The 27,152-nt window shown below is 40.8% G+C and overlaps 1 protein-coding gene across 1 annotated transcript; it reads right to left on the reverse strand.

Annotated features, from left to right (window-relative positions):
* Positions 1–8,249: 8,249 nt before the first annotated feature.
* Positions 8,250–26,826, reverse strand: LOC140203721 (protein eva-1 homolog C). Its single transcript, XM_072269757.1, has 8 exons — positions 26,736–26,826; positions 19,056–19,255; positions 18,122–18,245; positions 15,192–15,344; positions 12,818–12,961; positions 12,657–12,728; positions 10,028–10,120; positions 8,250–8,614 (listed from the first exon to the last, which is right to left on the reverse strand). Exons 1-8 carry the CDS (start codon positions 26,824–26,826, stop codon positions 8,250–8,252), a joined length of 1,242 nt encoding a protein of 413 aa, XP_072125858.1.
* Between the last annotated feature and the right edge of the window lie 326 nt (positions 26,827–27,152).

Here is a 27,152-nt window from a genome sequence, read left to right on the forward strand (position 1 = left end):
AAGGGGTAAAGCCCAGAGGATGGGCAAGGAGTATAGTGAGAGGGACAGAGGGAGAAAAAGGAGAGAGAGAAAAAGAATATATATATATATAAATAAAATAAATAACGGATGGGGTACGAGAGGAAGGGGGGCATTAACGAAAGTTAGAGAAGTCAATGTTCATGCCATCAGGTTGGAGGCTACCCAGACGGATTATCAGGTGTTGTTCTACCTTGTACTCGTTCCCCTCCCCCACCTTACTCTGGTTTCTTCCCCTTTACTTTCTAGAATAGCTAGACAGGATTTTCATTTGATCACTTCATCCTCATGTAACACACTTCAGTCCTGTTCTGAAATATTGTCTTAGATTTCATAACTGCATTTGGGAGGTAGGAATAGAACCACATTTTTTGGCTCCAAGGCAAATGTAATATATTGAAATTATTTCTCATAGAGTTATATGTTAGGATAAAATAAAGTTTACTGTACAGACTGCAGTTAGTTCTGTTTCAGACTATGGGTTGAGGGCCAAAATAAATCAGCCATGATTGAATGTCAGAACAAACTCAGAGGGCCAAATGGCTTAGTTCTGCTCCTATGCCTTATACATGAAGGCGTCTATATTATTGACTGTATACTCGAAAAGCACTAGCTCTACAATCTTGAAGAACCTGGTCATTATGATTGGGCTAAACTGCTCAAAGTAATAATAAAAATAAAACAGAAGTTGTATTTTCAAACCTTATGGAAACTCTTGACATGCCAAGTCAAAGATTTTGCTGGGAAAATGAACTTAAAGCATGGATCAGTACTTGGAGTTATGATGTTGTGGCCATTACGGAGACTTGGATGGCTCAGGGGCAGGAATGGCTACTTAGAGTACACATCAGGCTTTAGATGTTTCAGAAAGGACAGGGAGGGAGGCAAAAGAGGTGGGGACGTGGTATGTTGATCAGAGATGGTGTCACGGCTGTAGAAAAGGAGGAAGGCATGGAGGGATTGTGTATAGAGTCTCTGTGGGTGGAAATTAGAAACAGGAAGGGATCAGTAACTCTACTGGGCGTTTTTTATAGACCACGCAATTGTAACAGGGACATCGAGGAGCAGAAAGGAAAACAGATTCTGGAAAGGTGTAATAATAACAGGGTTGTCGTGGTGAGAGATCTTAATTTCCCAAATATCAATTGGCATGTCCCTAGAGTGAGGGGTTTAGATGGGGTGCAGTTTGTTCGGTGTGTTCAGGAAGGTTTCTTGACACAATATGTAGATAAGCCTACAAGAGGAAAGGCTGTACTTGATCTGGTACTGGGAAACGAACCTGGTCAGGTGTCAGATCTCTCAGTGGGAGAGCATTTTGGATATGGTGATCACAATTCTATCTCCTTTACCATAGCATTGGAGAGGGATAGGAACAGACAAGTTAGGAAAGTGTTTAACTGGAATAAGGAGAAATATGAAGCTATCAGGCAGAACTTGGAAGCATAAATTGGGAACAGATGTTCTCAGGGAAATGTATGGCAGAAATGTGGCAAATGTTCAGGGGATATTTGTGTGGAGTTCTGCATAGGTAGGTTCCAATGAGACAGGGAAAGGATGGTAGGGTACAGGAACAATGGCATACAAAGGCTGTTGAAAATCTATTCAAGAAGAAAAGAAAAGCTTATGAAAGGTTCAAAAAACTAGGTAATGATAAAGGTCTAGAAAATTATAAGGCTAGCGGGAAGGAGTTTAAAAATGAAATTAGGAGAGCCAGAAGGGGCCATGAGAAGGCCTTGGCAAGTAGGATTAAGGGAAACCCTAAGGCATTCTATAAGTATGTGAAGAGCAAGAGGAGAAGATGTGAGAGAATAGGACCAATCAAGTGTGACAGTGGAAAAGTGTGTATGGAACCGGAGGAGATAGCGAAGGTACTTCATGAATACTTTGCTTCAGTATTCACTACAGAAAAGGACCTTGGCAATTGTAGGGATGACTTACAGCAGACTGAAAAGCTTGAGCATATAGACATTAAGGAAGAGGATGTGCTGGAGCTTTTGGAAAGCATCAAGTTGGATAAGTCACTGGGATTGGACGAGATATACCCCAGGCTACTGTGGGAGGCGAGGGAGGAGATTGCTGAGCCTCTGGCAATGACCTTTGCATCATCAATGGGGATGGGAGAGGTTCTGGAAGATTGGAGGGTTGCAGATCTTATTCACTTATTCAAGAAAGGGAGTACAGATAGCCCAGGAAATTACAAACTAGTGAGTCTTACTTCAGTGGTTGGTAAGTTGATTGAGAAGAGCCTGAGAGCCAGGACTTATGAACATTTGGAGAGGCATAATATGATTAGGAATAGTCAACATGGCTTTGTCAAAGGCAGGTCATGCCTTACGAGCCTGATTGAATTTTTTGAGGATGTGACTAAACACATTGATGAAGGAAGAGCAGTAGATGTAGTGCATATGGATTTCAGCAAGGCATTTGATAAGGTACCCCATGCAAGGCTTATTGAGAAAGTAAGGAGGCATGGGATCCAAGGGGACCTTGCTTTGTGAATCCAGAATTGGCTTACCCACAGAAGGCAAAGAGTGGTTGCAGATGGGTCATATTCTGCATGGAGGTTGGTGACCAGTGGTGCACCTCAGGGATCTGTTCTGGGATCTCTTCTCTTCATATGTTTATAAAAGACCTGGATGAGGAAGTGGAGGGATGGGTTAGTAAATTTGTTGATGACATAAATGTTGAGGGTGTTGTGGATAGTGTGGAGGGCTGTCAGAAGTTACAGCTGGACATCAATAGGATGCAAAACTGTGCTGAGAAGTGGTAGATGGAGTTCAACCCAGATAAGTGTGAGGTGGTTCATTTTGGTAGGTCAGATATGATGGCAGAATATAGTATTAATGGTAAGACTCTTTGCCGTGTGGAAGATCAGACGGATCTTGGAGTCCGTGTCCATAAGACACTCAAAGCTGCTGCGCAGGTTCACTGTGTGGTTAAGAAGACATACAGTACATTGGCCTTCATCAGCTGTGGGATTGAGTTCAAGAGCCGAGAGGTAATATTACAGCTGTATAGAACCCTGGTCAGACCCCACTTGGAGTACTGTGCTCAGTTCTGGTCACCTCACTACAAGAAGGATGTGGAAACTATAGAAAGGGTGCAGAGGAGATTTACAGGATGTTGCCTGGTTTGGGGAGCCTGCCTTACGAGAATAGGTTGAGTGAACTTGGCTTTTTCTCCTCGGAGAGAAGGAGGGTTAGAGATGACCTGATAGAGGTGTATAAGATGATGAGAGGCATTGATCGTGTGGATAGTCAGAGGCTTTTTCTCAGGGCTGAAATGGCTAACACAAGAGGGCACAGTTTTATGGTGTTTGGAAGTAGATACAGAGGAGGTAACAAGGGTCAGATTTTTTTACACAGAGTGGTGAGTGTGTGGAATGGGCTGCCAGCAACTGTGGTGGAGGCAGATACAATAGGGTCTTTTAAGAGACTCTTGGATAGGTACATGGAGCTTAGAAAAATAGAGGACTATGGGTAACCCTAAGTAATTTCTAAGGTAAGTACATGTTTGGCACAGCATTGTGGGCCAAAGGGCCTGTACTGAGCTGTCGGTTTTCTATGTGTTTATGTTTCTAAAATTGTCTTCCAAAATACTAATGATTTTAATAACTGTAAAATCCTGAATTATCCCTAGCCATATACTAATGAAGTGTGGGCACGTGGCCATTCGACTAGTGACCTGAGGGTCGTGAGTTCAAGCCCCAGCCAAGGCAACGTGTTGTTTCCTTGAGCAAGGTACTTAATCACACATTGCTCGGCGATGACACTGGTGCCAAGCTGTATGGGTCCTAATGCCCTTGGACAACATTGGTGTCGTGGAGAGGGGAGACTTGCAGCATGGGCAACTGCTGGTCTTCCATACAACCTTGCCCAGGCCTGCGCCCTGGAGAGTGAAGACTTTCCAGGCGCAGATCCATGGTCTCGCAAGACTAATGGATGCCTTTACTTTATATTAATGAAGTTTATAAAATATTTTTATAAGGAGAAACCAGTTTATACATTCCGATTCCAATCCAAGCTGGCTGCTCTCTGAGTCCAATATAAAGATGCACAGGGAAAATGCAGCCAACCTTTCACATTTGAAGAAATCACCGACAGTGAAGCTCAGCTGTGCATCGGAAATTGAAAGAGCAAAGCCATATTTAATATTGATCTGGTGACTTAAAATCCGGGAAGCTATGAATTACTTAAAACTGATCACATGTATTTGACAGAAAGGAATATATACTTGAAGTGATTGTATGCTGGAGAACCACTAGCTCTGCAGTCTGGACAAACATAACCATTATGATCAGGCCAAAGCGCTAGAAATGTTAATAAAAATAATGTTTAGAACTGAATTTTTGAAGGTTATTTCAAACTTTAATGTAAACTATGTAATGAGCTGTTCTGAATGTTAATATTAAGATATATTGAAGCAACACACACAAAAAATGCAGCAGGCCAGGCAGCATCTCTAGGAAGAGGTACAGTCGATGTTTCAGGCCGAGACCTTTCGTCAGGACTAACTGAAGGAAGAGTTAGTAAGAGATTTGAAAGTGGGAGGGGAAGGGGCGATCTGAAATGATAGGAGAAGACAGGAGGGGGAGGGATGGAGCCAAGAGCTGGAAAGTTGATTGGCAAAAGGGATATGAGAGGATCATGGAACAGGAGACCTAGGGAGAAGAAAAGGAGGAGGGGGGAAGCCCAGAGGATCTGCAAGGAGTATAGTGAGAGGGACAGAGGGAGAAAAAGGAGAGTGAGAGAGAGAGAAAATAAATAAATAAATAAATAAATAACAGATGGGGTACGAAGAGGAGGTGGGGTGTTAGTGGAAGTTAGAGAAGTCAACGTTCATGCCATCAGTTTGGAGGCTACCCAGGAATATAAGGTGTTGTTCCTCCAACCTGAGTGTGGCTTCATCTTGACAGTAGAGGAGGCCGTGGATAGACATATCAGAATATGTCTATTCATGGCCTCCTTTTTTAAAGAAAGGGGCTTCCCTTCCTCCACCACCAACTCTGCTCTCAAACGCATCTCTCCCATTTCATGCACATCTGCTCTCAGCCCATCCTCCCGCCACCCCACTAGGAATAGGGTTCCCCTTGTCCTCATCTACCACCCCACCAGCCTCCAGGTCCAACGTATAATTCTCCGTAACTTCTGCCACCTCCAACGGGATCCCACCACTAAGCACATCTTTCCCTCCCCCCCTGCTTTCTGCAGGGATCGCTCCCTACGCAACTTCCTCGTCCATTCGTCCCCCCCATCCCTCCCCACTGATCTCCCTCCCGGCACTTATCCTTGTAAGCAGAACAAGTGTTACACATGCCCTTACACTTCCTCCCTCACCACCATTCAGGGCCCCAGACAGTCCTTCCAGGTGAGGCGACACTTCACCTGTAAATCGGCTGGTGTGATATACCGCGTCCAGTGCTCCCGATGCAGCCTTCTATATATTGGCAAGACCCGATGCAGGCTGAGAGACCGCTTTGCTGAACACCTATGCTCTGTCCGCCAGAGAAAGCAGGATCTCCCAGTAGCCACACATTTTAATTCCACATCCCATTCCCATTCTGATATGTCTATCCACGGCCTCCTCTCCTGTCAAGATGAAGCCACACTCAGGCTGAACGGAGAGCACCTTATACTCCGTCTGGGTAGCCTCCAACCTGATAGCATGAACATTGCCTTCTTTAACTTCCGTTAATGCCCCACCTCCCCTTCGTACCCCATCAGTTATTTATTTATTATTATTAATTTTTTCTATCTCTTTATCCTTTTTCTCCCTCTTTCCCTCTCATTATACTCCTTGCCCATCCTCTGGGCTTCCCCCCTCCCCTTTTCCTTCTCCCTAGGCCTCCTGTCCCATGATCCTCTCCCTTCTCCAGCCTCATATCCCTTTTGCCAATCAACTGTCCAGCTCTTGGCTCCATCCCTCCCCCTCCTGTCTTGTCCTATCATTTTGGATCTCCCTCTCCCCCTCCCACTTTCAAATCTCTTACTAGCTCTTCCTTCAGTTAGTCCTGACAAAGGGTCTCAGCCCGAAACATCGACTGTGCTTCTTCCTATGGATGCTGTCTGGCCTGCTGCGTTCCACCAGCATTTTTTGTGTGTGTTGCTTGCAATTCCAGCATCTGCAGATTTCCTCATGTTTGCGAGGATATATTGAAAGTCTTTTTCATGAGTATAAATAACAGAGCATATTACCAAAGAGTGGCATAAGACTTTAGGCTGAAGATTTAAAATTAATGCACTTTGCATTATTCATTGATGAATGTATGCCACAACTTTCAAAGCAAGTAACAGATACTTGAACGCTAGAATGAAGAAGCAAGTTTTAAATGCTAAATGTACAATGCAGATGCCATGCGTCAAAACAAATTCGTTAGTCATAAAGATCTTCAGATTCCTATGTCTTTCTGCACCAGATTTCATTGTGTGTCACTTTAAACAGAGGCTGATTTTAAAGGTCAAATAAATCTTAATCAAAATCAGCAAAACACTACATCCACAATAGTCATAGGGTAAGTATAATCACTTTATTACGTATTTATATCCTATCATTGAAAGGTTATTGGCACATTTAACTAAATCAAGCATTTGCTTGCCTTTACCAGGTTTACCCTCCAAGTAAAAGAAGGGAATTTTTCCAAAAGGATATGATCACCATTTATGGGTTAATATCCAATACCAATTATTCAGACTATGCTTAAAATAATTCCCGTTAGCATCATGATGCCAGTAATTTCATTCACATAATATCAAAAGCACCTCATTCTGCCTTATTCCAATGCTATACTCCAAAATTTATTTTGTTGAAAGTGACTTCAGCCAAGTACAACTTTCCATATTAATGGCTCCTGGCATATATACATTCTAGATGTTGCAAGGATTGGAATCTGTTGCAAACGTTATTAAAGCTGAATTGAATCATTGCAGGTGGTATATTTCTTTTTTGAATTCTCTAATGGGAAACTAATGAGGGATTTGGGGATAAATTATTATAAAATATAATTACAACAAACATAGCAAATGATTTTCCTACCTCTCAGAGTTGTTCTAGTGTGACCAGAAATAAAAGATTAACCAACAGAAAATCACTGTAAACAACTCAGTATAAAGCAGGGCTGTTTCTCCATTTTCCTTCTACACTTATGAAAATATCAGGCAAGATGATAAAGGACATGCCAGTCAGAGATAGATTGGAGTTGGTCATATGAACACGGAACTGGCCAAGAATATCTTCAATCTCTGTTGGCGGTTCTGGTCCAGGTATAAAAAAGTTGGGAATTAGTGATGGAGAGGTAGGAATAATGTGGCTGTAAAGCACAGCAGACTGGTTGGCCGTTGCCTCCGTTATAAAAGTCCTGGTGTGGTTTCTTTTGCTTCTTTTCCCAATACATTCAATCCAAATTTACAGGTAACAGGATTTCTTGTTATATCATCCATGTACCATTATCACTCAGTCCATTCTTTTTTCACTTAAGCTTTACCTATCAAATTCAAAGTAAAATTCAATGTCAAAGTACATACAAGTCACCATATACTACCTTGAGTTTCATTTTCTTGCAAGCATTTCCAAGAAAATAAAGAAATACAATAGAATTTATGAAAAACTATAAATAACGAGATCTGACAAACAACCAATACACACATTGTGGATATAATTAAAACAAGTAAATAAATAATACTGAGTTGTAAAGTCCTTTAAAGTGAGTGTATAGGTTGTGGAGTCAGTTCAGAGTTGAGGTGAGTGAAGTTATTCATGCTGGTTCAGGAGCCTAATGGTTGAAGGGTTATGACTGCTTCTGAAACTGATCTAAGGTTCCTGTACCTCCTGCCCAATAGTAGTAGAGATAAGAGAGCATAGCCTAGATGATGGAGGTTCTTGATGATGGAATGTACTTTCTTGTAGAAGCACTCCTTGTAAATGATGGGAAGGGCTTTCCTGTGATAGACTAGCTGTAGACTTTTTATAGACTTTTCTGTTCCTGGGCATTGGTGTCTCCATACCAGGCCATGATAACACCAGCCAAGATTCTCTCCACTGTGCATCTATAAAAGTTTCAGAGGACATGCTGGATCTACGCAAACTTTCTAAGAAAGTAGGTGCACTGCTGTGCCTTCCTAATGATCATGAGGACTGGCTCGTTGACCTCTGTCTTCTTCCTGCTGTAGTCAATAATCTCCTCTTTGTTTTTCACTCCACACTGCTCTGTTAATACTTGCTATTCTGACCCTTTATTACTGATGCTGATTTAGGTTCTGGATCGCATAGGGGCTGGGCTCCTTGTTCAACCACATTTCCTTGTCTTTTTCCTCATTTTGTTCAACTCTGTCTACCATCACTGCTGCCACCTCTGGGCTGAAGATATTATCTGACGTCCAGTACTGTCTGGTTAATTGTCGAAATGAGGCATTGGAAGAAGCATCGTCATCGTCTGAAATCCTGCTGTGGCCATTTTCACATTCTTGGTTGTCTTCTGCCTCACTTTGAAGCTTCCTGATGTCATGTCTCAGCAGCATGTGAAAACCAAAAGTGCAGAGGATAAACACTAAACCAGAACACACACCAGACATGAAGAACAGGGCTACTTTCTCCGGGAGTCCTGAAGGCAAACAGATTAAACACAAAATTCATCAACCTGGAATCAGAATGACCACCAGTTTCTCAAGCTTCTGAAAAGTAAACCATTAAGCAATAAGTGATCTAGGCAGATAGTGGATTTTAAATCCATGCTCAAACCTGCACCCCTCTTCCACCGCCCAATACATAGGTTTCCCATGGGTACAAATGTAAAAATATATAATCCTCAAGCCCAACCTCAATTTGTCTTGCAGCTGTCTCCTTTCTGCTTAGATAGAGGTAGTACAGGTAAAAACCAAAACATTTAAATGAAGTAGTTTTATTTCACATTTCCCCCCAACCATTTGGTTGTCCTCAGCCTGGAAGTAGATGAGACCCTCTGACTGCTGTGCTTCTCTAACAGATGGTGGAAGGGCATCAGGACCAAAAGAAAGCTGCCAACCTGCAATTGTTTTTTAAACTAAGATCCTCAATCTACTACTTAAATCTGCAATATTACATTCACTCATTCCCTTCTTTGTTAACCTTTATTTCAGCCCCTAATTTTCACCCATATCCTTCCAGTATCTCTATATGACTTCTGTTTTCCCCTCCACCTCGTTCCTTTAGCACTTCCTCCTCTCTACTTCCCTCTATCTATCTAATGACCCCCCTCTACTTTCCAACTTTAGCTTGGTGCTGAAGTTCTCATAGCTCAACAGACAGACAACATCTCAATCTGTTCAGATGAAACTGGGAATTAAATTTATTCATTCACAAGTGTGAATATCTCTGGCAATGCCATCCTTGATTATCTATCCCTAATAGCTTCAGAAATGAAGGTGTAATTAAAGGACATCTGTGTTAGTGTGTTGGAGTCACATTTAGGCCAAACCTGCTAAAGATAAGAGCTTCTTCAATGAAGAACATTAGTGAAGCAAATGTTAATCAGGTCCTGCACTTAAAAGGAAGCAAGCAGGATCTTTGCAGGATCAAGAATCCCAAGATAACTTTCACCTCCCTCAGATAATAGAGACTAAAATTTTATTAATAATTAAAAATTTTGCTTCAAATCTTACAGCATTTAACACAATAACATAGAAAAAAATTGAACATCAAACCAGGCCCAATGCATGGAATCATGTTGCTATGATGTCCTCTGAGGTTGTGAGAGAAGGAATTCAAAGAGCAGCAAAATTTGTCCCTATTAAAGTACAATTGAGTTAGTTGTTTCAAATGTTAACTTTCATACTGAGACATAACTTTATTGAAACTTTATTATTGTCATTAATTGGGAAACATCAAACCACAAAAATGAAAATAAAAGGAATGTTAACAAGTGTGAATTGAACTATTTGAAGCTTGTAGATAAATGATACCACTTATTTAATAATTTTAGTCTTTTTAAAATTTGAAAGCACTATTAGAGGCAGATTGGCAGCACATAGAAACGTACCCCTAATGTGAGCAAGAGTAGCCAGGAAACTGCTAATAATAGCGACATCTTTGGCGTATAGCATGGACATTCTTGGGCCATTATACCAACCACCTGCAGCAAATAAGGACAAGCTAACTGAGAGTTCTTTCACACCTGACTCTCAATTTTCCTGTACTATACGATAGTTCTAGGGAGAGCCACGAGCACCTTTAGAGAGAAAATTCAGAAGATGGTAGGATAAAATATACGGGATTATGCTTTCCAACATTGTTAGCATTAATTTTCAGGTGAGCAACTTTAAAGGCAGTGAACTTGACATTGCTTCCAAATGCTGTAAATCTCATCAGTAAATATTACATTTGTTTTGTTTCCTTAACACAAATGGGTAGACTTTCCAAATAGCCGGTAGCATCCACCTCTATGGAGGCATGCACTAGCTTTCCAGGAGGCTTATGCAGCAGCAGTGAAGCCCATTTCACCTTGCCTCATTGAATAGATTCCCGCCTGTGAGCTCCCTCCGGTGTAGAGATGGGAGCTCACGGAGAAATCAGTCATTCAGGGGAGATGCAAGTCAATCATTAGAGGAGGAGAATGAGAATCTGTGAGAATGTGGTAACATGTTCTATCCAGGGCCTTACCTCTAATTCTTCAAAGGTCAAATCATGTCTTGGAAAGCTTCTAATGAAATCAATTGATCTGAAACGTGTAAGCCAGTCACCAACATGGAAACAACTATCAAAGTTTTGTAAAGTTATATAATTTGTTGTTATCTAAACACATATCATTACTATTTAAACAGCAGGTTTGTGTATGAATTATGAGGAATGCTCTCTTTCTCAAGTCAATTGGCTAGATTTCATCAGTGAAATTTTGTATTGAATTACATTGAGCCGCAATTACTTTGTGAAACTGTTTTATTAATTGTTCTTAAGTTTTGCAACTGAATTAAAGTAATTGCTAGATACATGGTGGTTAGAGGTGAGAAGAGAAATGATGGTCTGGAAAGAGGAATTACCGCAGTGACTGGGAAAGTAATGAGCATTAGTGGAGGGAGAGAGACATCATCACACGCAGAAAGGTGGTCAAGGGAAAGAGTCTATCTCTGGGGCAAAATAATCACTGGCAAGGAAGCAACACACATCAAGGTTGCAGGTGAACGCAGCAGGCCAGGCAGCATCTCTAGGAAGAGGTACAGTTGACGTTTCAGGCCGAGACCCTTCGTCAGGACTAACTGAAGGAAGAGTTAGTAAGAGATTTGAAAGTGGGAGGGGGAGGGGGAGATCCAAAATGATAGGAGAAGACAGGAGGGGGAGGGATGGAGCCAAGAGCTGGACAGGTGATTGGCAAAGGGGATATGAGAGGATCATTGGACAGGAGGTCCGGGGAGAAAGACGGGGGGGGGGGGGACCCAGAGGATGGGCAAGGGGTATAGTCAGAGGGACAGAGGGAGAAAAAGGAGAAAGAGAGAAAGAATGCGTGTATATAAATAAATAACGGATGGGGTACGAGGAGGAGGTGGGGCATTAGCAGAAGTTAGAGAAGTCAATGTTCATGCCATCAGGTTGGAGGCTACCCAGATGGAATATAAGGTGTTGTTCCTCCAACCTGAGAGTGGCTTCATCTTTACAGTAGAGGATGCCGTGGATAGACATGTCAGAATGGGAATGGGATGTGGAATTAAAATGTGTGGCCACTGGGAGATCCTGCTTTCTCTGGCGGACAGAGTGTAGGTGTTCAGCAAAGCGGTCTCCCAGTCTGCGTCGGCTCTCGCCAATATATAGAAGGCCACATCGGTGGCAAGGAAGAATAGTGGGGAGAAGATGATCACTAGTAGAGAGGCAATGTCTCCCAGTGAGTTAATCACTGGGCTGGAGAGATGACTGCTGGCAAGGTGATGGTTACTGAGAGAGAATTGCAGATCGGTTACTTGACAAGGAATGTACATGGAAAGAAATAGACATTGACATTTCAGGCTACGTGGCGATGGCCAAATGAGATTGGATTCCCATTTATTCTGATTTGTTTGTTCCCATTTTCACTTCTGAAGACATTTGCTCCTTATCGTGTGTACAAGCATCAACTTCCCTTCAATTCTTCTCAATACTGAGTGTGCAGACAGATATCCTTAAAGAAACAGAGTCACTGCTGAGCTTAATCCTGGCACGGTCGGCACTCTACAGCGCTGTGGTCTGAGAACACTGTCTTCATTTCCAACTGAGAGATCTGGCACATTGCTCATTGTTGGCAAAGTAAGATCATCTAACCATGGAATCAAACCTTGGAGCAATGCCTCATGTAAGGAATGAAAATTCCCATTTATTACCAAAATTTTCTCTTTGGAAGAAGGCACTAAGGGAGATATATTCCAGGCTGTTCATTCCCCTTCAGCAACTTCCCATCTATAGCAGATTAAAGTAAACCCCCTTCCCTTGTATTGCCATTTATGGGAGGCTGCTAATAGCATTTGATACTATTTTTTCATATTCTGTCTTCTTTGAGGATAACTGGTTTATTGTTGGATGAATCTTTCATACCTAGGAAAATCTTTGACATAAGTACTATAATGTAAAATAGAAATCTTCAGTAATTGTTTGCAAAGTGTTGCCTTCAGTCAGTTGTGTAATAAAAACAAATGTTGAAATCCTACCATGAGTGTAATCTGATATCAAGAAGGGCTTTACTGGACCTTGACCAGCCTCGTCAAAGAGTTTCATCGGAACTGAAATTGAAAAATGCACATGATTATAGAAATTTGCTATCTTTTAGTCTGTGCTAATAAATTAAATGGTCAATCTGTGATTTATTTACCACACGTGTATGAGACATTGAGTTGTTTACGGATTCCAGGGATGCAGGGATCACCAAAGCTCAGTACATCAGCAGTGATTGAACAGTTCTGTTTGCCATGGCACCTTGAGGATACTTGCCTCAGTGTTGTGGGGGATAAGCATTCTGAAAGGAAAGGAAGACATTCATAACACTATGACATCTCTTTATTTTTGGCCCATTTTCCCACTTCCTTTCTGCTTCTCATCATTCCTCAAGACATTCCACAAGTACCAGCCAAACTCTTCTACTTGGACTGAGCAATTATTCTTCATGTGTGAATCTGGCAGTGTGATATTTGCAGGTTGTGTGGTGAATACAGATTCTAATTCCAACAGCAACATTCATAGGTCACTGTGTTTTAAATATCCTTCTTCAGTAATTCATTTCTTTTATGATTGTGCAAGACTACACAATCTTAAAACAGTTTGAATTACTGAAGAAGGATATCTTAAACACTTTATATAATAGTTGATTGGACATTAATTGATTTAAAAAGTGCAGGCCTACCAACTCCCCTGAAACTGCTATCAAGGCTTTGTAAATTTACACAGTACTCTGTTGATGAAACATAGATCTGAAGCAGCACATTCACAATTGAATTAGGTAGTTTGCTTTCCTAATTACCTAGGGATTCAATATTCATCAGTGAAATAGTGTAGTAGTTCTTACTGTAGCATGAATAAAGTGTGAACCTCCTCTTCAACAGATTTTACCAATATAAACCAAGCCAAAATAAAGACAAAGGTGACCCAGCAAAATCCAGACAAGTGGGTTGTGCAACACAGGTTAATGGATAATAGTCAGGAAAAAGATTTATTGATCTCTTTAATTATTCTTTAGCCTTGAATATTGAGTTTATTGTAGTTCCATCCTCCTTCAGGTTCATTGATTCAGTATAAATTTGGATATCAAACGTCTGAAAAAACATGAACATGGATCTTTTACTTCAAATTAAAACTGGTTAGCTGGATGAAGCAAAAAAGAAAGCGCAAACTAGAACTACTCAGAATAAGAGCAAACAACAGGAATTCTGCAGATGCTGGAAATTCAAGCAACACACATCAAAGTTGCTGGTGAACGCAGCAGGCCAGGCAGCACCTCTTCCTACAGATGCTGCCTGGCCTGCTGCATTCACCAGCAACTTTGATGTGTGTTACTACTCAGAATAGTTATTTTTACAATAAGTAATATCCCAGACACTGTATAGGAGCAGCTGAAGAAATAGATCCATTCTATGCCTGACAAAGAGATAACAGGCCTAACATATGAAGAGAGATGGGGGTTAATCAGATGTACAGCGCCTTGAAAAAGTATTCAGCCCTCAACCCTTTGTTCACATAAATGAGTAATCTTTTTCAATACATTCATTAGAGTTTAGAAGAATGAGAAAGGATCTCATGGATGCCAATAAAATTCCAAATGAGCTGGACAGATTAGATGTAGAGAAAATAGTGGGTAAATCCAACTCCAAGGCACAGTCCAAGATTAAGGTATAATCCATTTAAGACTCAGATGAGGAGAAACTTATTCTCAGATAGGCTAGTGAATCTGTGGAATTCTTTACCACTGAATACAGTTCAAACCAAATTACTAAATGTATTCAGGAAGAAGTTAGATTCGCTTGTTGGGCTAGCAGAGCCAGGGAATATCTGGAGAAAGTTGGAAAAGGCTAACGAATTTGATGAGCACCCAAGATCCCAATGAATTGCAGAGCAGGCTTGAAGGACTAAATGATCTACTGCTCTTATTTTCCATGTGTCAGCGGATTTGCACTATCTAAACACACAGACTGAATACTTATTTTAGCAGTGCAGAATTAACAGGTTGTCTCAGTGCTTATATACTTGAACAGCTCTCTCATTTTTCCAGAATACTGTCCTCATTCACACACAGCTAGCCTGTTACACTTTTAATATTACTGCAATATTTCATTACTTGTCAGTGAAAGACCCTCTATGTAATTATTGCACTGCCCTGACATTCCAACAGCAGCTGTGAAATGAAAGAACAGACAATAATACAGATTTAACTTTTAAAAGCAGCTGAAATTATTATTCTGAGTCATTAACAACAGTGAAAATTGGTGAACCTCTAAATAACCCAGTGGCTAAATATAACCAGGAGATCAGAAGAGTTGCCAGTCTCTGCCCTCTAAGCCTGCTGTGATAACTGGTCTCAGGTAACAGAGCCAAATACTCCTGTTGAATATTCAGTAATTTTTTTTTCTCTGGCGGAAAGTGATTATGACAAAACTGGAATGAAATAAAACTAAAATTCTGTACGCGTTAGAAAGCAGAAACAGAAAATGCTGCGAAACGGTTGTTGAATTTGCAGCTTTTGGCTGAAGACTCACCAATATTTGGCATTGTCCTGTTCACTGGGGGGCACTCCATGTTCCCATGAAGGGCTCGTCCAAAGCTTGCAGTGTAAATGACAAGGATGGTTTGGTTCGTACATTGCAGATGCAATTTCTCATTCTCACATACTAGTTTGTTTTGGTGTCCATCTGAAGTATAAACACACTAAGCAATATTATGGATCTGAAAATGCTCTGTAAATGATCTAAGTTCATTTCCATTGGAGTGACAGAAGGAATGAGACTGTCTGCCACATTCACTGAATATTAATCAGTCTGCATCTCCACCTGTTAGTACTCAATTCACTTCTAAAAACTAGCCAAGCCAATGGAGTTGATCAATTCCTACCAAATGTTCAATATATGATATTGGAGATTATGGAATGAAGTGGTCAGATACTTCACAGGGCACAATTATTAATCTGATCCTGTCTATTAAATACGGTGTTCACCTTGTATCTCCAGTACTTACATTGGAAAAGCATGTGAAGGGTTAGTCTAATTTTCCTAGGGGTTGGGGCAGTTGTTGCTCGATTGGAGACACTATTGAGTCAGGGCTATAGGCACAGAGTGCAGTGCAGGACTGAGTTCATGCTGAGACGTGGTATGCTTGGCCACGTCATTATAAGATGTTTCGAAGTGCTTTACTGAAACAGAATGAGGAAGTACCTCCAGTCCTTAGCCAAAAACATTAAATTAGCTGATACTTTGTGGGGACTTGCTGTGTGCAAGATGGTTGCCATCTTTCCCTTGTTACTTCAGTTGTTGAACACTGCTTCATTTGGCTACATTCCAGGATGATTGAATGATAATTAAGCTTGAACTTGAACTTGGAGTGGATGCCAATCAATGTGATCTGGGTAGCTATGAAAAGCATATGTTTCTGACATGGAAAAATTGGCTTATGGACAGCTCTCAGGAATGGAGAACTTACGTAACCCCACCACTGTCTGCATTAGCTCCATCTTCCAGGCAACAATGTTACTTCTGGTGCGTGTTCTTAATCCCTTATATTTCCAGTCTACATGATGTATTTCAATGTATGTTGAAACACAACATATGTGCGCTGATGGCATCCACGACCATAGGTTTTCTCCCTTCTAAATTGTGAGATTGTTTTAATTGGCATTCAGTAAAGGAGGAGCAGGAATTTCTGCCGATTAAATGTTGGGTGACCAGCCAAGCCATTTTCTTTACTCCAAATTGCAAATTCTGTTACCCAGCTGCACTGAATCCAGCTCCTCTTCTTCGAGTCTGACTGGGACTGAAAAAAATGAAGCTATGGCTCATGGCTCATCCAAGACTTACTCTTAGACATGTAATCTGACATGACAGAGGTAGTCAGGAGAGACAGTGAAATGCTGAATGTTTCAGGACAGATGGAAAAGCATCTGTCAGGTGCTGTTGCTAAGGAGAACCATGTAGATAGGAAAGTGGAGGAATCCCACTAGGCCTGGAGAATTGTGGCTGAAAACATATGGGGTTCAAATTCCCATATATATCATTTATGCAGCATTTCTTATGATCCCATCTCCTGCTAAATTTATGATGAGTGATAAGAAAAGCCTCTGCAAAACCACCAAAGGCAGGGTTGTATTAAATAAAATTTGTTTAAGGTTACCTAAGAAAATAGTACTTGAAATCTGGATGTCATATACTTAGCAACGGTTTTTAAAGTGTTATCACAAGCCATGTTCCTGTTAATACTTCAATTTATAGCAGCAGAAATTCTCATAAACAGATTTCTTGCTTTTAAATATTATAAACATGGCTCCAGGCAGGTCTCTCAGTATCTCTCATTCTGAGGTACAGAAAATTGCCAGCAATTCAAAGTAACAGCTAAGGCACTTAGTTATTAGAAGTCTTTCAAGTGTCAGGCAGTGGTCTTTTCTTTCAGACAGACTGAAACACATACAGATGACCCACACATTATGGGAAAGTTCCATTTCAAACAATATGGACTGTATTATTTTTTTTCCATAACACCAGCAGCATCAACTACACATTTATTCCGTTTTGTTGTCTTTTTTTTCACTTTTTATGTGAAACAGGTCTGGCAAAGTTGTAAAATTGTAATTATCTGCTAACAATCTAATCCTTGTTAAGAATTTATCTGCCGTAGTTGAGTGTTAATAAAACAGTACTGGTTAACAGTTTCATTTGTAAATGCACTACAATGCACTTGAAATGCATTTCAAGCCTTCTCCAGATGCTCATTTGAAAATTTTACAGTGTAATATGATCTCTCCTCTTGTTAACTGAAGATTTTTTTAACATTGCCACTTCTGTCTATTCTGGCTTATCTTCCATAGCCAGTACAACGTACAGTGTGTAATCCTCCCTCCATTCTCTCTGTTCTTTTGATGAGGGGGGGCAGTTTTACTTGTTACACAACAAACTCTTAACTGTCTCTTGGTGCATGTTAATGTGTTACCTCAGCTGGAAGAAATCACCCCAGCTTTCATTATTCAGATTCCAACTCAGTATCTACGTTATAGTTTGCTCAAACAACCCTTCTTACACCTTGTCTCAGTACTTTTCTCATTTATTTTCTACAATAGTGGAAGTAGTTGGTCAATAAATCTAACAACAAAGCTATTTTATTAAAATGACACCCAAAATTTTTCACAGTAGCTACAGACACTTGCCATAGAGCTCTTAGACACAATTCTTAGAAGTGTGACTGCATTAAGGTAGTAATTATTCATGTTAATTGATGGTACATAATTATATATTTTTATTTAGAGATACAGCACAGTAAGAGTCCCTTCCAGCCCAACGAGTCCACACTGTCCAATTACACGCTTGTGACCAATTAACCTGTTAACACGTATGTCCTTGGACTGTGGGAGGAAAGTGGAAGAAACCCACACAGTCATGGTGAAATCAGCCGCTCACTAAAACTCACAAGTTGATCAGCCACTCACCAGGTTTGCATTTGAATGAAACAATTAGGTATTTACTGGTCCCAGGACAAGGATCAGGGCCAAAAACACGACTGTTGACTAAAAACTGGCAGGAAGGCAGTTCTTGACACTCGTCATAAACTTTCTGTTTAAAACAAAACAAACATAACCAACTTTGTAAAAAATATCTAGTCATGATGCACAAAGCTATATTTGGAGTGCTATGAATAGATTATTCTCAAGCCCTCGTTTTCCTAAGCTCCTAAGGCAGGCCGCACAGGTGAAACATACAAATCCATATATTTCCCAGTTAGACTACATTCCCAGAATCCTCAGGAGTATCTTGCACATACTGCAGTTTCTTAAAAAGTAGGTAAAACTCAAGCAGTGCATAACAAATCCTTTTTAAACATAATAAATCTATCTTGAGTACCAGAGATTATAATGTTTGATGCCAAAACAATATCAGTTATGATAAGGTACTGACACCATAAAAGGGGCACCTCACTGCCCAACATGTGTCTTTGTTGAGAGATGGCTCTGGGACTAAATAAAAGAAAAATGGAGATTCAGCCTCTTTTTGCTAAGTCTGCAGGAACAGGAGAACTTTTAAAAAGTACATTAGAGCTACTGTAATAGGTCATGATCGCCACGACCACAGCCCCACACCTTCGCTCCTACTATATCATCTCCTGGAGGATGGCTAAGCATGGAAACTTGTCAAGCATGGACCCAGATATTCTGAGATATTCAATTGCATTTACTTGCCCAAGTTGAAAGCACAGGGGCAACAAGCACATTTAGCCTTTTTGACAAAAGGAGGTTACATTGCAAATTCCCTTCTGCCAGGCAGAAGATATATTTTCAGAGATCCAATTTAACTCAGTGACTGCATTGTGTGATCTGCAAAACTTTTTATATAATGCACTGTCAACCTGGATAAAAATGTACGCACGGGTGTGGCTGTGAGGGCAGCACAGTTGGTACTTTCAGCTGACGTATTTCCTGTGCTCCAGCATAGATGTTCGCTGGGAACCCGGCGACCATAGAAGGCAGACAGAACACTGATGGATGTCTGAGGTGGGCAGCTTATCGAGAACTGAGCCCCGTCACAAGCATGCACTGTGTGGTTTTGCAGAATCTTCAGAAGGTAGCCTAGTTAACACAAACAGATCACTGAAGGATTAACAGCATGTCTTTTTTGAACCTGGGAAAAGGATGTCATAAATACTGTTTCTTTCACAATATCGGCTTTTAAAATAATATGATTTCAAATAACTCAGTTTAAATTTGAGTTCCCCAAACTTCATCTAACTGTAACTCTTACATATTTATGCATATGTTAAACAATTTTATAATTTTGAATAATTCTGTAACCTTTATAAACTGTTATAGGGTGTTTTATAGCCACTGCTGAAAAGTCCTTTATTTAACAGGATAGGATTATTAAGCAACACACATCAAAGTTGCTGGTGAATGCAGCAGGCCAGGCAGCATCTCCAGGAAGAGGTACTGTCAACGTTTTGGGCTGAGACCCTTCTGTTGATTGTACCTCTTCCTAGAGATGATGCCTGGCCTGCTGCGTTCACCAGCAACTTTGATGTGTGTTGCTTGAATTTCCAGCATCTGCAGAATTCCTCGTGTTTGAGGATTATTAAGCAATGGCTTTTACAAAACAAATGTATGAATTTAAACGGAATATGAACTGAATTAGTGTACAGTTGAACTAGACCTTTTACTTTGAACCTCTAACTACTTGGTAATGTTTCATGACTTGTAGAATGCTGTTATTTTTGGATCAACATGGTATGAAAATATCATTATATGGTTTCAGAACACATTCATATTCCTCCTGTTGAAGCTGGCAGGCCATTAGGGAGAGCTGTCATCCAATGCCGTACAATGTTTGTCTTTCATACCCCGAGCAGCTGCAGTAGCCATGTGATGTTCACCAGAAAAAAATTACTCTACTGTACCAGCCACAAACATGAAAAAGTCTGCAGATGCTGGAAATCCAAAGCAAAACGCACAACATGCTGGAGGAGCTCAGCAGGTCAGGCAACATCTATAGGAAAGAGTAAACAGTCGATGTTTCGGGCTGAGACTCGTCTTCAGGACTCAATCATGGGTCCTGAAGAAGGGTCTCAGCCCAAAATGTTGACAGTTTACTCTTTTCCATAGCTGATGTCTGGCCTGCTGGGTTCCACCAGCATTTTGTGTGTGTTACTGCAGTACCAATCACCTGGATACAATGGACATTTGTGTCCTCTGCCTCTAGTGTGAGCTACTGATGGAGATGTAGCAGCAGCCTTGCATTTGTTTATGCATTCATTTTCTTTTTAATTTCCATCTTGCTCACCCATCTCCCAAAAGTACTGAGTCTAGTATAATTATAAATGATTGAAATGTTAATATAGGAAGAACATCTATGCTGTGTCTGTCTTCTTGTAGATCCACTTACTAATTCTGTTCCCAAATCATATAACCATATAACAATTACAGCACGGAAACTTTCAGATATTATTGAGTGTATTTCCATTGCTTTAACTTTTCTACATTCCATTCAGTTTCCACACCTGAAATCTCTTCTGGACCTGCCTCACACCCAGAACACATCTTCAGTAATACATGGCCAACCCCATGACTACACAGTGCCATGGAGAGCAAGCCAGCAGATAATGAGAATGAGCACAATAATGAGGATTTGTGCTAATGAGTGATCTAGATATTGTACCATCCAAACTTATGAACAAATAGATCACAGATTATCAGAATTTTACTATGGCTGGATTTTTATTAATTATTTATTTTGTTTATGAAGGATACCCAGTGTATAACCCGCTCTTGTGCTTACTTCTCTTATGTAGCTGACTTTAATGAAGTTTTGGGCAATGATGATCCTGAGATATTGTTCTTGGAGGTCTTGGCATTGGTAAGCCCGTTGACTATCAAAAGCAGTTGGTAAGACTATCTTGCAGCAGATAGTCATTCCCTGACGCTTCTGTGGTTTGACTGTTACACGTCATCCGGGAGTTCCTGTCGGAATGTTGTGTAAATTTTGAGATGTGTCAGCCAGTACTGCTTCGTTATCAGATGAAATGCAGTTGGAATTACAGATTGAGCATGTGCCTGTCTGTCCATCCGTACTACTGACCTTACACAGTGAGGAAGGCAAGCTGCAAATGGCTAGGTCTAGAACCTTGCCCTAAGGATCTCTAAAAGTGGTGAGGTCCTGAAGCTGGGATGATTAGCCTCTAACCACCACAACAGCCTCCTCAGTACAAACCACTGGAGTATTTAACCTTATTACCCATTTGACTTCAGTTTTACCAGGACTTTTCAAAGCTGTATTTGGGTAAAATCTGCCTGGACGCCAAGGGCAGTCACTCTCCCCTCACCTTTAGAATTCTGCTCTTTGGTCCATGACAATATCTGAACTGGCCATGATGAGCAAATTAATAGCATATTTGATGACACCTTTAACCACCTTGTTGATGATTGGGTATAGGCCAACTGTGCAGTAATTGGCCAGATTGGATTTATCCTGCTTTTAGTGAAAGATCATGACTGGTCATTGTCCACATTATTGGATAATTGTCAGTGCCATCAGAGTACTGGAGTAGCTCAACTGAAGACACGGCTATTCCCAGAAAGCATCTCTCCTGTACCACAACTTGGATGTTGTCTAGTCCCCAATGCTTTGATGCATCCAGAGCTCCCAGAATTTCCTTGCTATCTTGTGGAAGGAACTGAATGGGACAATTGTTTTTGTGATGATGGTGATCTCAGGTGGGACTTGTGACAATCATCCAGTTCACACTTGTAGCTGAATTTAACTGTGAATACATCAGCCTTGACTTTAACACAGAGTGCTGAAACCTGTCATCAATCATGACATAACGTGACAGTCCTGCACATGATCTGTTAGTTGTTTGAATCTCTTGGTTCAGTCAAATTATCTTATCCATTCACTCACTTACTTCACTATCTATCTGTACGAGACCCAGTCTAGTACCTGTGTCCTTCAGGATTCATCCAGTATAGTTGTGGTAGAGCAATCAAAACATTCTTGATGATGGGCATAGAAATGCCCTCCTCAAAATACATTCTGTACCCTTAATACTTACAAGCTCCTGCCAAGTGTTCTTCAACATATGAGAAAACTAATTCTAACTGAGAGAAGACAGTGGATTGTAAATAGAACAGGTAATTTTCCATATTTTTGACCTGATGTCATGAGACTTCCTGGGCTTTGGAGCCAATATTTGAGGCTACTTCCTCCTGCCTGTATACCACTGTGCTGGTATCTTTGGTGGGCTTTCCCTGTCAGTGGGACAATAGATACCCAGGGATTGTGATGGAGAACATAAGAAATAGGAGCAGGAGTCCATCGAGCCCATTGAGCCTGCTCTGCCATTCAATAAGATCATAGCTGATCTGGCCATAGACTCATCTCCTCCTACCTGTCTTTTCCCCATAACCCTTAATCCCCCTCCTAAATGTATTGAATCTTGACTTAAATATATTTACTGATGTAGCCTCCACTGCTTCATTGGACAGAGAATTCCACAGATTCACCGCCCTCTGGGAAAAGCAGTTCCTCCTCATCTCTGTCCTAAATCTACTACCCTGAATCTTGAGGCTATGACCTTTGTTCCAGTGGAAACAACTTTCCTGCCTCTATCTTATCTAACCCTTTCATAATTTTATATGTTCTATCATATCTCCTCTCATTCTTCTGAATTCCAGTGAGTACAGTCCCAGGTGACTCAATTTCTCCTCGTAGTCTAACTCCCTCATCTCTGGAATCAACCTGGTGAACCTCCTCTGCACCACCTCCAAACCCAGTATATCTTTCCTCAAGTAAGGAGACCAGAACTGCACACAGTACTCCAGATGCAGCCTCACCAGTACCCTGTACAGTTGCAGCATAATGTCTCAGCTCTTAAATTCAATCCCTCCAGCAATGAAAGCCACCATTCCATTTTCCTTCCTGATAGCCTGCTGCACCTGCAAACCAACCTTTTGAGATTCATGCACAAGCACTTCCAAGGAGGAGTATAGCCCATTGTCTGTACAGTGTGGTTCTGGGAGTATGACTATGTCAAGCTGTTAGCTTGACTAATCTATGGGACAACACTTCCAAATTAGCCAATAGACACCTCAGATTAGAAAATGCTACTTTGCAAAATTATACTGGGAATAAATTTGCCGTGTCTGACCTCATTCCCTAGGTCAATGCTAGGTGGACCATCTGGGTTCATCTTGTTTTATTTATAACATATGACTGCAGGGCCCCTTCAGAGACAGTAAAGAATCAATGAGCACTGTGGGTCTGGATTCACATTTAAGCCAAACCATGAAAAGCTGACTTGTCTGCTTACGTGAAAAACATACTGTAAGTGATACAGTTGGGCTGTTAAGACAATCTTTGTCATCGTTGCTATGGCTAGTTTTAAATTTTAATATTATTAAGCTAATTTAAAGTTCACTTCTACCCGGTAGAATTTGAAATCACACCTCTGGATTAACCCATGACTCTGGATTTAACGTGCAATATGAGGGGACCTATTTTCTGTGGTTAGATGGTTCACTTTTCCCAGATTCACTGATAGGAGTAGTGAAGTATCTAACCAGAGAAAGTAGTACCTCCCACATATTAATTCAATTTTTAAAGATGTTATTTTGAAGGGAATATACAGCACTTTATCTTTATGTCACGAACATCCACAAAATCATTTTTGACAAGTTTCAGCACTTTGTGTAAGGGCAAGACTGAAGTAACTAGAGTGAGACATTAGTCATGCACCATTCAGAAACCTGATAGTGGTGGGGAAGAAACTGTTCCTAAAACATGTAGTGTGTATCTTCAGGCTCCTGTGCCTCATCCCTGAGAGTAGTAATGAAAGAGGGCATGCCCTAGTTGGTAAAGGTCCTGAACAATGGGTGCTGCCTTCTTGAGGGATTGCCTTTCGAAGATGGTCCCGACGAAGGGCGGGGGGGGAAGGGGGCGAGAGGGCTAGTGCCCATGGTGGAGCTAGCTGAGTTAATAACCCTCTGCAACTATTTCTGAATATGTGCATTGCCATCTCCATCCTAGGTGGTGATGCAACCAGTCAGAACGCTCTACACGATAATCTGTAGAAATTTGCTAAGTCTCAGGTGACGTACTAAATCTCCTCAAACACCTTATGAATGACTTCTTATAAATTGCATCAATATGTTGGGCCCAGGATGGATCTTTGAAGTTGTTGACATGCAAGAACTTGAAACTGCTCACCCTTTCCACTGCTGGCCGCTCAACGAGGACTCGTATATTTTCCCTCAACTTCCCCTTCCTGAAGGCCACAGTCAATTTGTTGGTCTCGCTGCCATTGAGCGCAACGTGGTTGTTATGATACCACTCAACCAGCTGATCTATCTCACTACAGTATACCACCTCATCACCATCTGATATTCTGCCAACCACAGATGTGTCATCTGCAATTTCTTTGAAGGCGATTATGTTCTAATCTGTTTGTTGGGCGGTTCAGATGAGGAAGCCTTGAGAAGCTGTAGTGCAAATTGTGAATGGTAGAGGCATTGAGCTTCCTGAATATTGCTGGACTTGATCTCAGTCGCATAACACGTTTCACTCCTGACTTGATGTTTAATGGAAAGGCATTGAGTAGTCAGGAGGTAAGACACTCATTGAACAATGTCAATCTCTCATCTGTTCTCTTAACCACGGCACCTTTGTGTTGCTTGAACTACAGTTCCGCTCAATTGTGAACTCCAGTATACTGATAGAGGGACTTTACTGATTGCCCTGCCAAGCTGGTTAGGAGATGCTTCACATGATCATTTCCTAGTATCATCATGGTATAAAGCTTCCTTACCCATAATCATACAAACAAGGATGTTGTCTAGCTATGACTTTATGACTCTTGAACTTGATGCAACACACTATTTATTTATAGGAGGATTTGCAAATTGAACTGAATGCAGTGCAAAGATTCTGACCACATACTGGAGTGTAGGACATTAATGAAACAAATGAAGATGGTTAAACCAATGCTCGGACTAACTTCTGCAGTCAAGTCCTGGGTCTGAGATCATTGGCACACCTTTCTTTGTGTGATGATGTATCCAACTCAGAGGAAGAATTTTCCATGGCTCAATCTGCACTCCATATGGACTCTTTTTGTTCTAATTGTATTCTTTCTTGTAAAAATTGGGTATCATTTCTGCTTATTTGGTGTTTTTCTAGTGAATATTGACAGCTGATACTGCTGGATACGGATTTTTCACTGCACCTGTTCATACATGTATTTGTTGATATGACAATAAACTGACTGTGACTTTGGTAAAGTAAAATAAGTGATTCTCTTTGGGGAGTTTGGACAGAGTGTCTCCAATGTGAAGAACATAAGAAGCATCCCAGAAATTACGAAAAATCAGAAAAAAACTGCAGCTCCTGAAAGTTTAAAATAAAAAACCCTCAACAAGTCATGCAACTTCAATGGAACGAGAAAGAGAGAGACAGAGAGAGAGAGAGATAATATTTCAGGTGCACTGACAGCGGGTGTTCAACCTGAAATGCCAATTCTGTTTCTTTTTCCTTAAATGCTCTTTATCCTGTTATCTGTGTTGGCTGACTCGGCTTGTCCCATTGGCCGCAGTGTCCTGGCTCTTGGAAGGACAATCACTTTGGGAGGATTTTCCATTTCTACATCAAGCAATTTGAAGAAATCCCAGCATGCAACAATTCTCCACTAGAAGTTCAGAAGCAGAAAATCCTGGTATATTTCCTTACCCAGAGGCTATGCCCACCTCTTAGAGTGCACACATAAAGCTGGCAAGTGAACAACTTCAGACTCAGTGCATGTTTTCTTGATTATGAAACACACCCAGTTCACACCAAATGACGTTATCCCAAAATTTGGTGCTAATTTAAGAGCCCTAGAAAATGAGTATTTGAGGCAATTAATATTCAATATGATGTAAAACATCTCTTAAAGGAATACATCTATCACTCATCGACATGAATTATTGAACTTGTGAAAGAATGACACCAGAACAATACTGAACTTCCCATATTAATCTCAATGACATGCATAGCAAGGCACATCCCACCCGTGCACCTTCTTCCACCCACTCCGCTTTATTGACCGGTAAGCACATTAAGCAAAGGTACTTGTGGACTAAATGTTTGCTTAAGGTGCCCCTCCAAAAGTGGTGATATTTAAATTTGTACATATCTTTCAGTTATGGTATTCCAAGGTTTGGAACGTAACCACAAAATTGATCAGAGTATTTCAGATGAATGCTTTCAGCTCACTTAAAGGCACTGAATCCAATGTCTTAATGCTAACTATAAAATAGTTGAAACAACAGATTCTATCAGCAGCAGTCAACCATTTCATGTGAAGTCTGGGAATCCGCAGTATTTCCTTGTCATCCAGGAACTGAACTCACCTTTAGGGAAGTACTTGATTTGCATTCACAATCTCTTTAACTATATAATTGTCTTCCAAAGTCCCTCTGAGAAATCTCTTTTCAAGGCTGCAGTAAACCAACTTACAGTGTAAAAGCTACAGGGAACTCTCTACAATCAGACATAATTCTCACAAGGAATTTGCAAAGAAGCGCTTACCTGAGAAATCTGGAGCAGCTTCAAACTGAGCCCAAAGGTAAAACCAAATCACTGTGGCAAATGCAAGTTTATGCTTTTTAAAAGCAATCATTTTGAAGACTTGATAAGATGTATGAGAGCTGATAAACTTTCATTCTGACTAGTGAATAATCATTTCGGTTGAAGTATCATTTGGTGTCAGGCTCCAAGCGGCTGTGATGTGATCGTGGGTAAATTGATGAGTTGGCAGCTTTCTTGAGCAAAGACTACGTATGGGCTGGTACACTGGATTCAACGCTGACTTTGTTTGATATTAGATAATGGCACAATGCACAATGCACTTGTGCAATCACGTTCAATACAACCCTTTTGCGAAAGCATGTCTTACTGGAAATATTACAATGGATAAAGGACATTCCTTACTTGAGCTTCTTGTTT

Source organism: Mobula birostris, chromosome 10 (assembly GCF_030028105.1).
Source record: "Mobula birostris isolate sMobBir1 chromosome 10, sMobBir1.hap1, whole genome shotgun sequence".
Lineage (NCBI taxonomy): Eukaryota > Metazoa > Chordata > Chondrichthyes > Myliobatiformes > Myliobatidae > Mobula > Mobula birostris.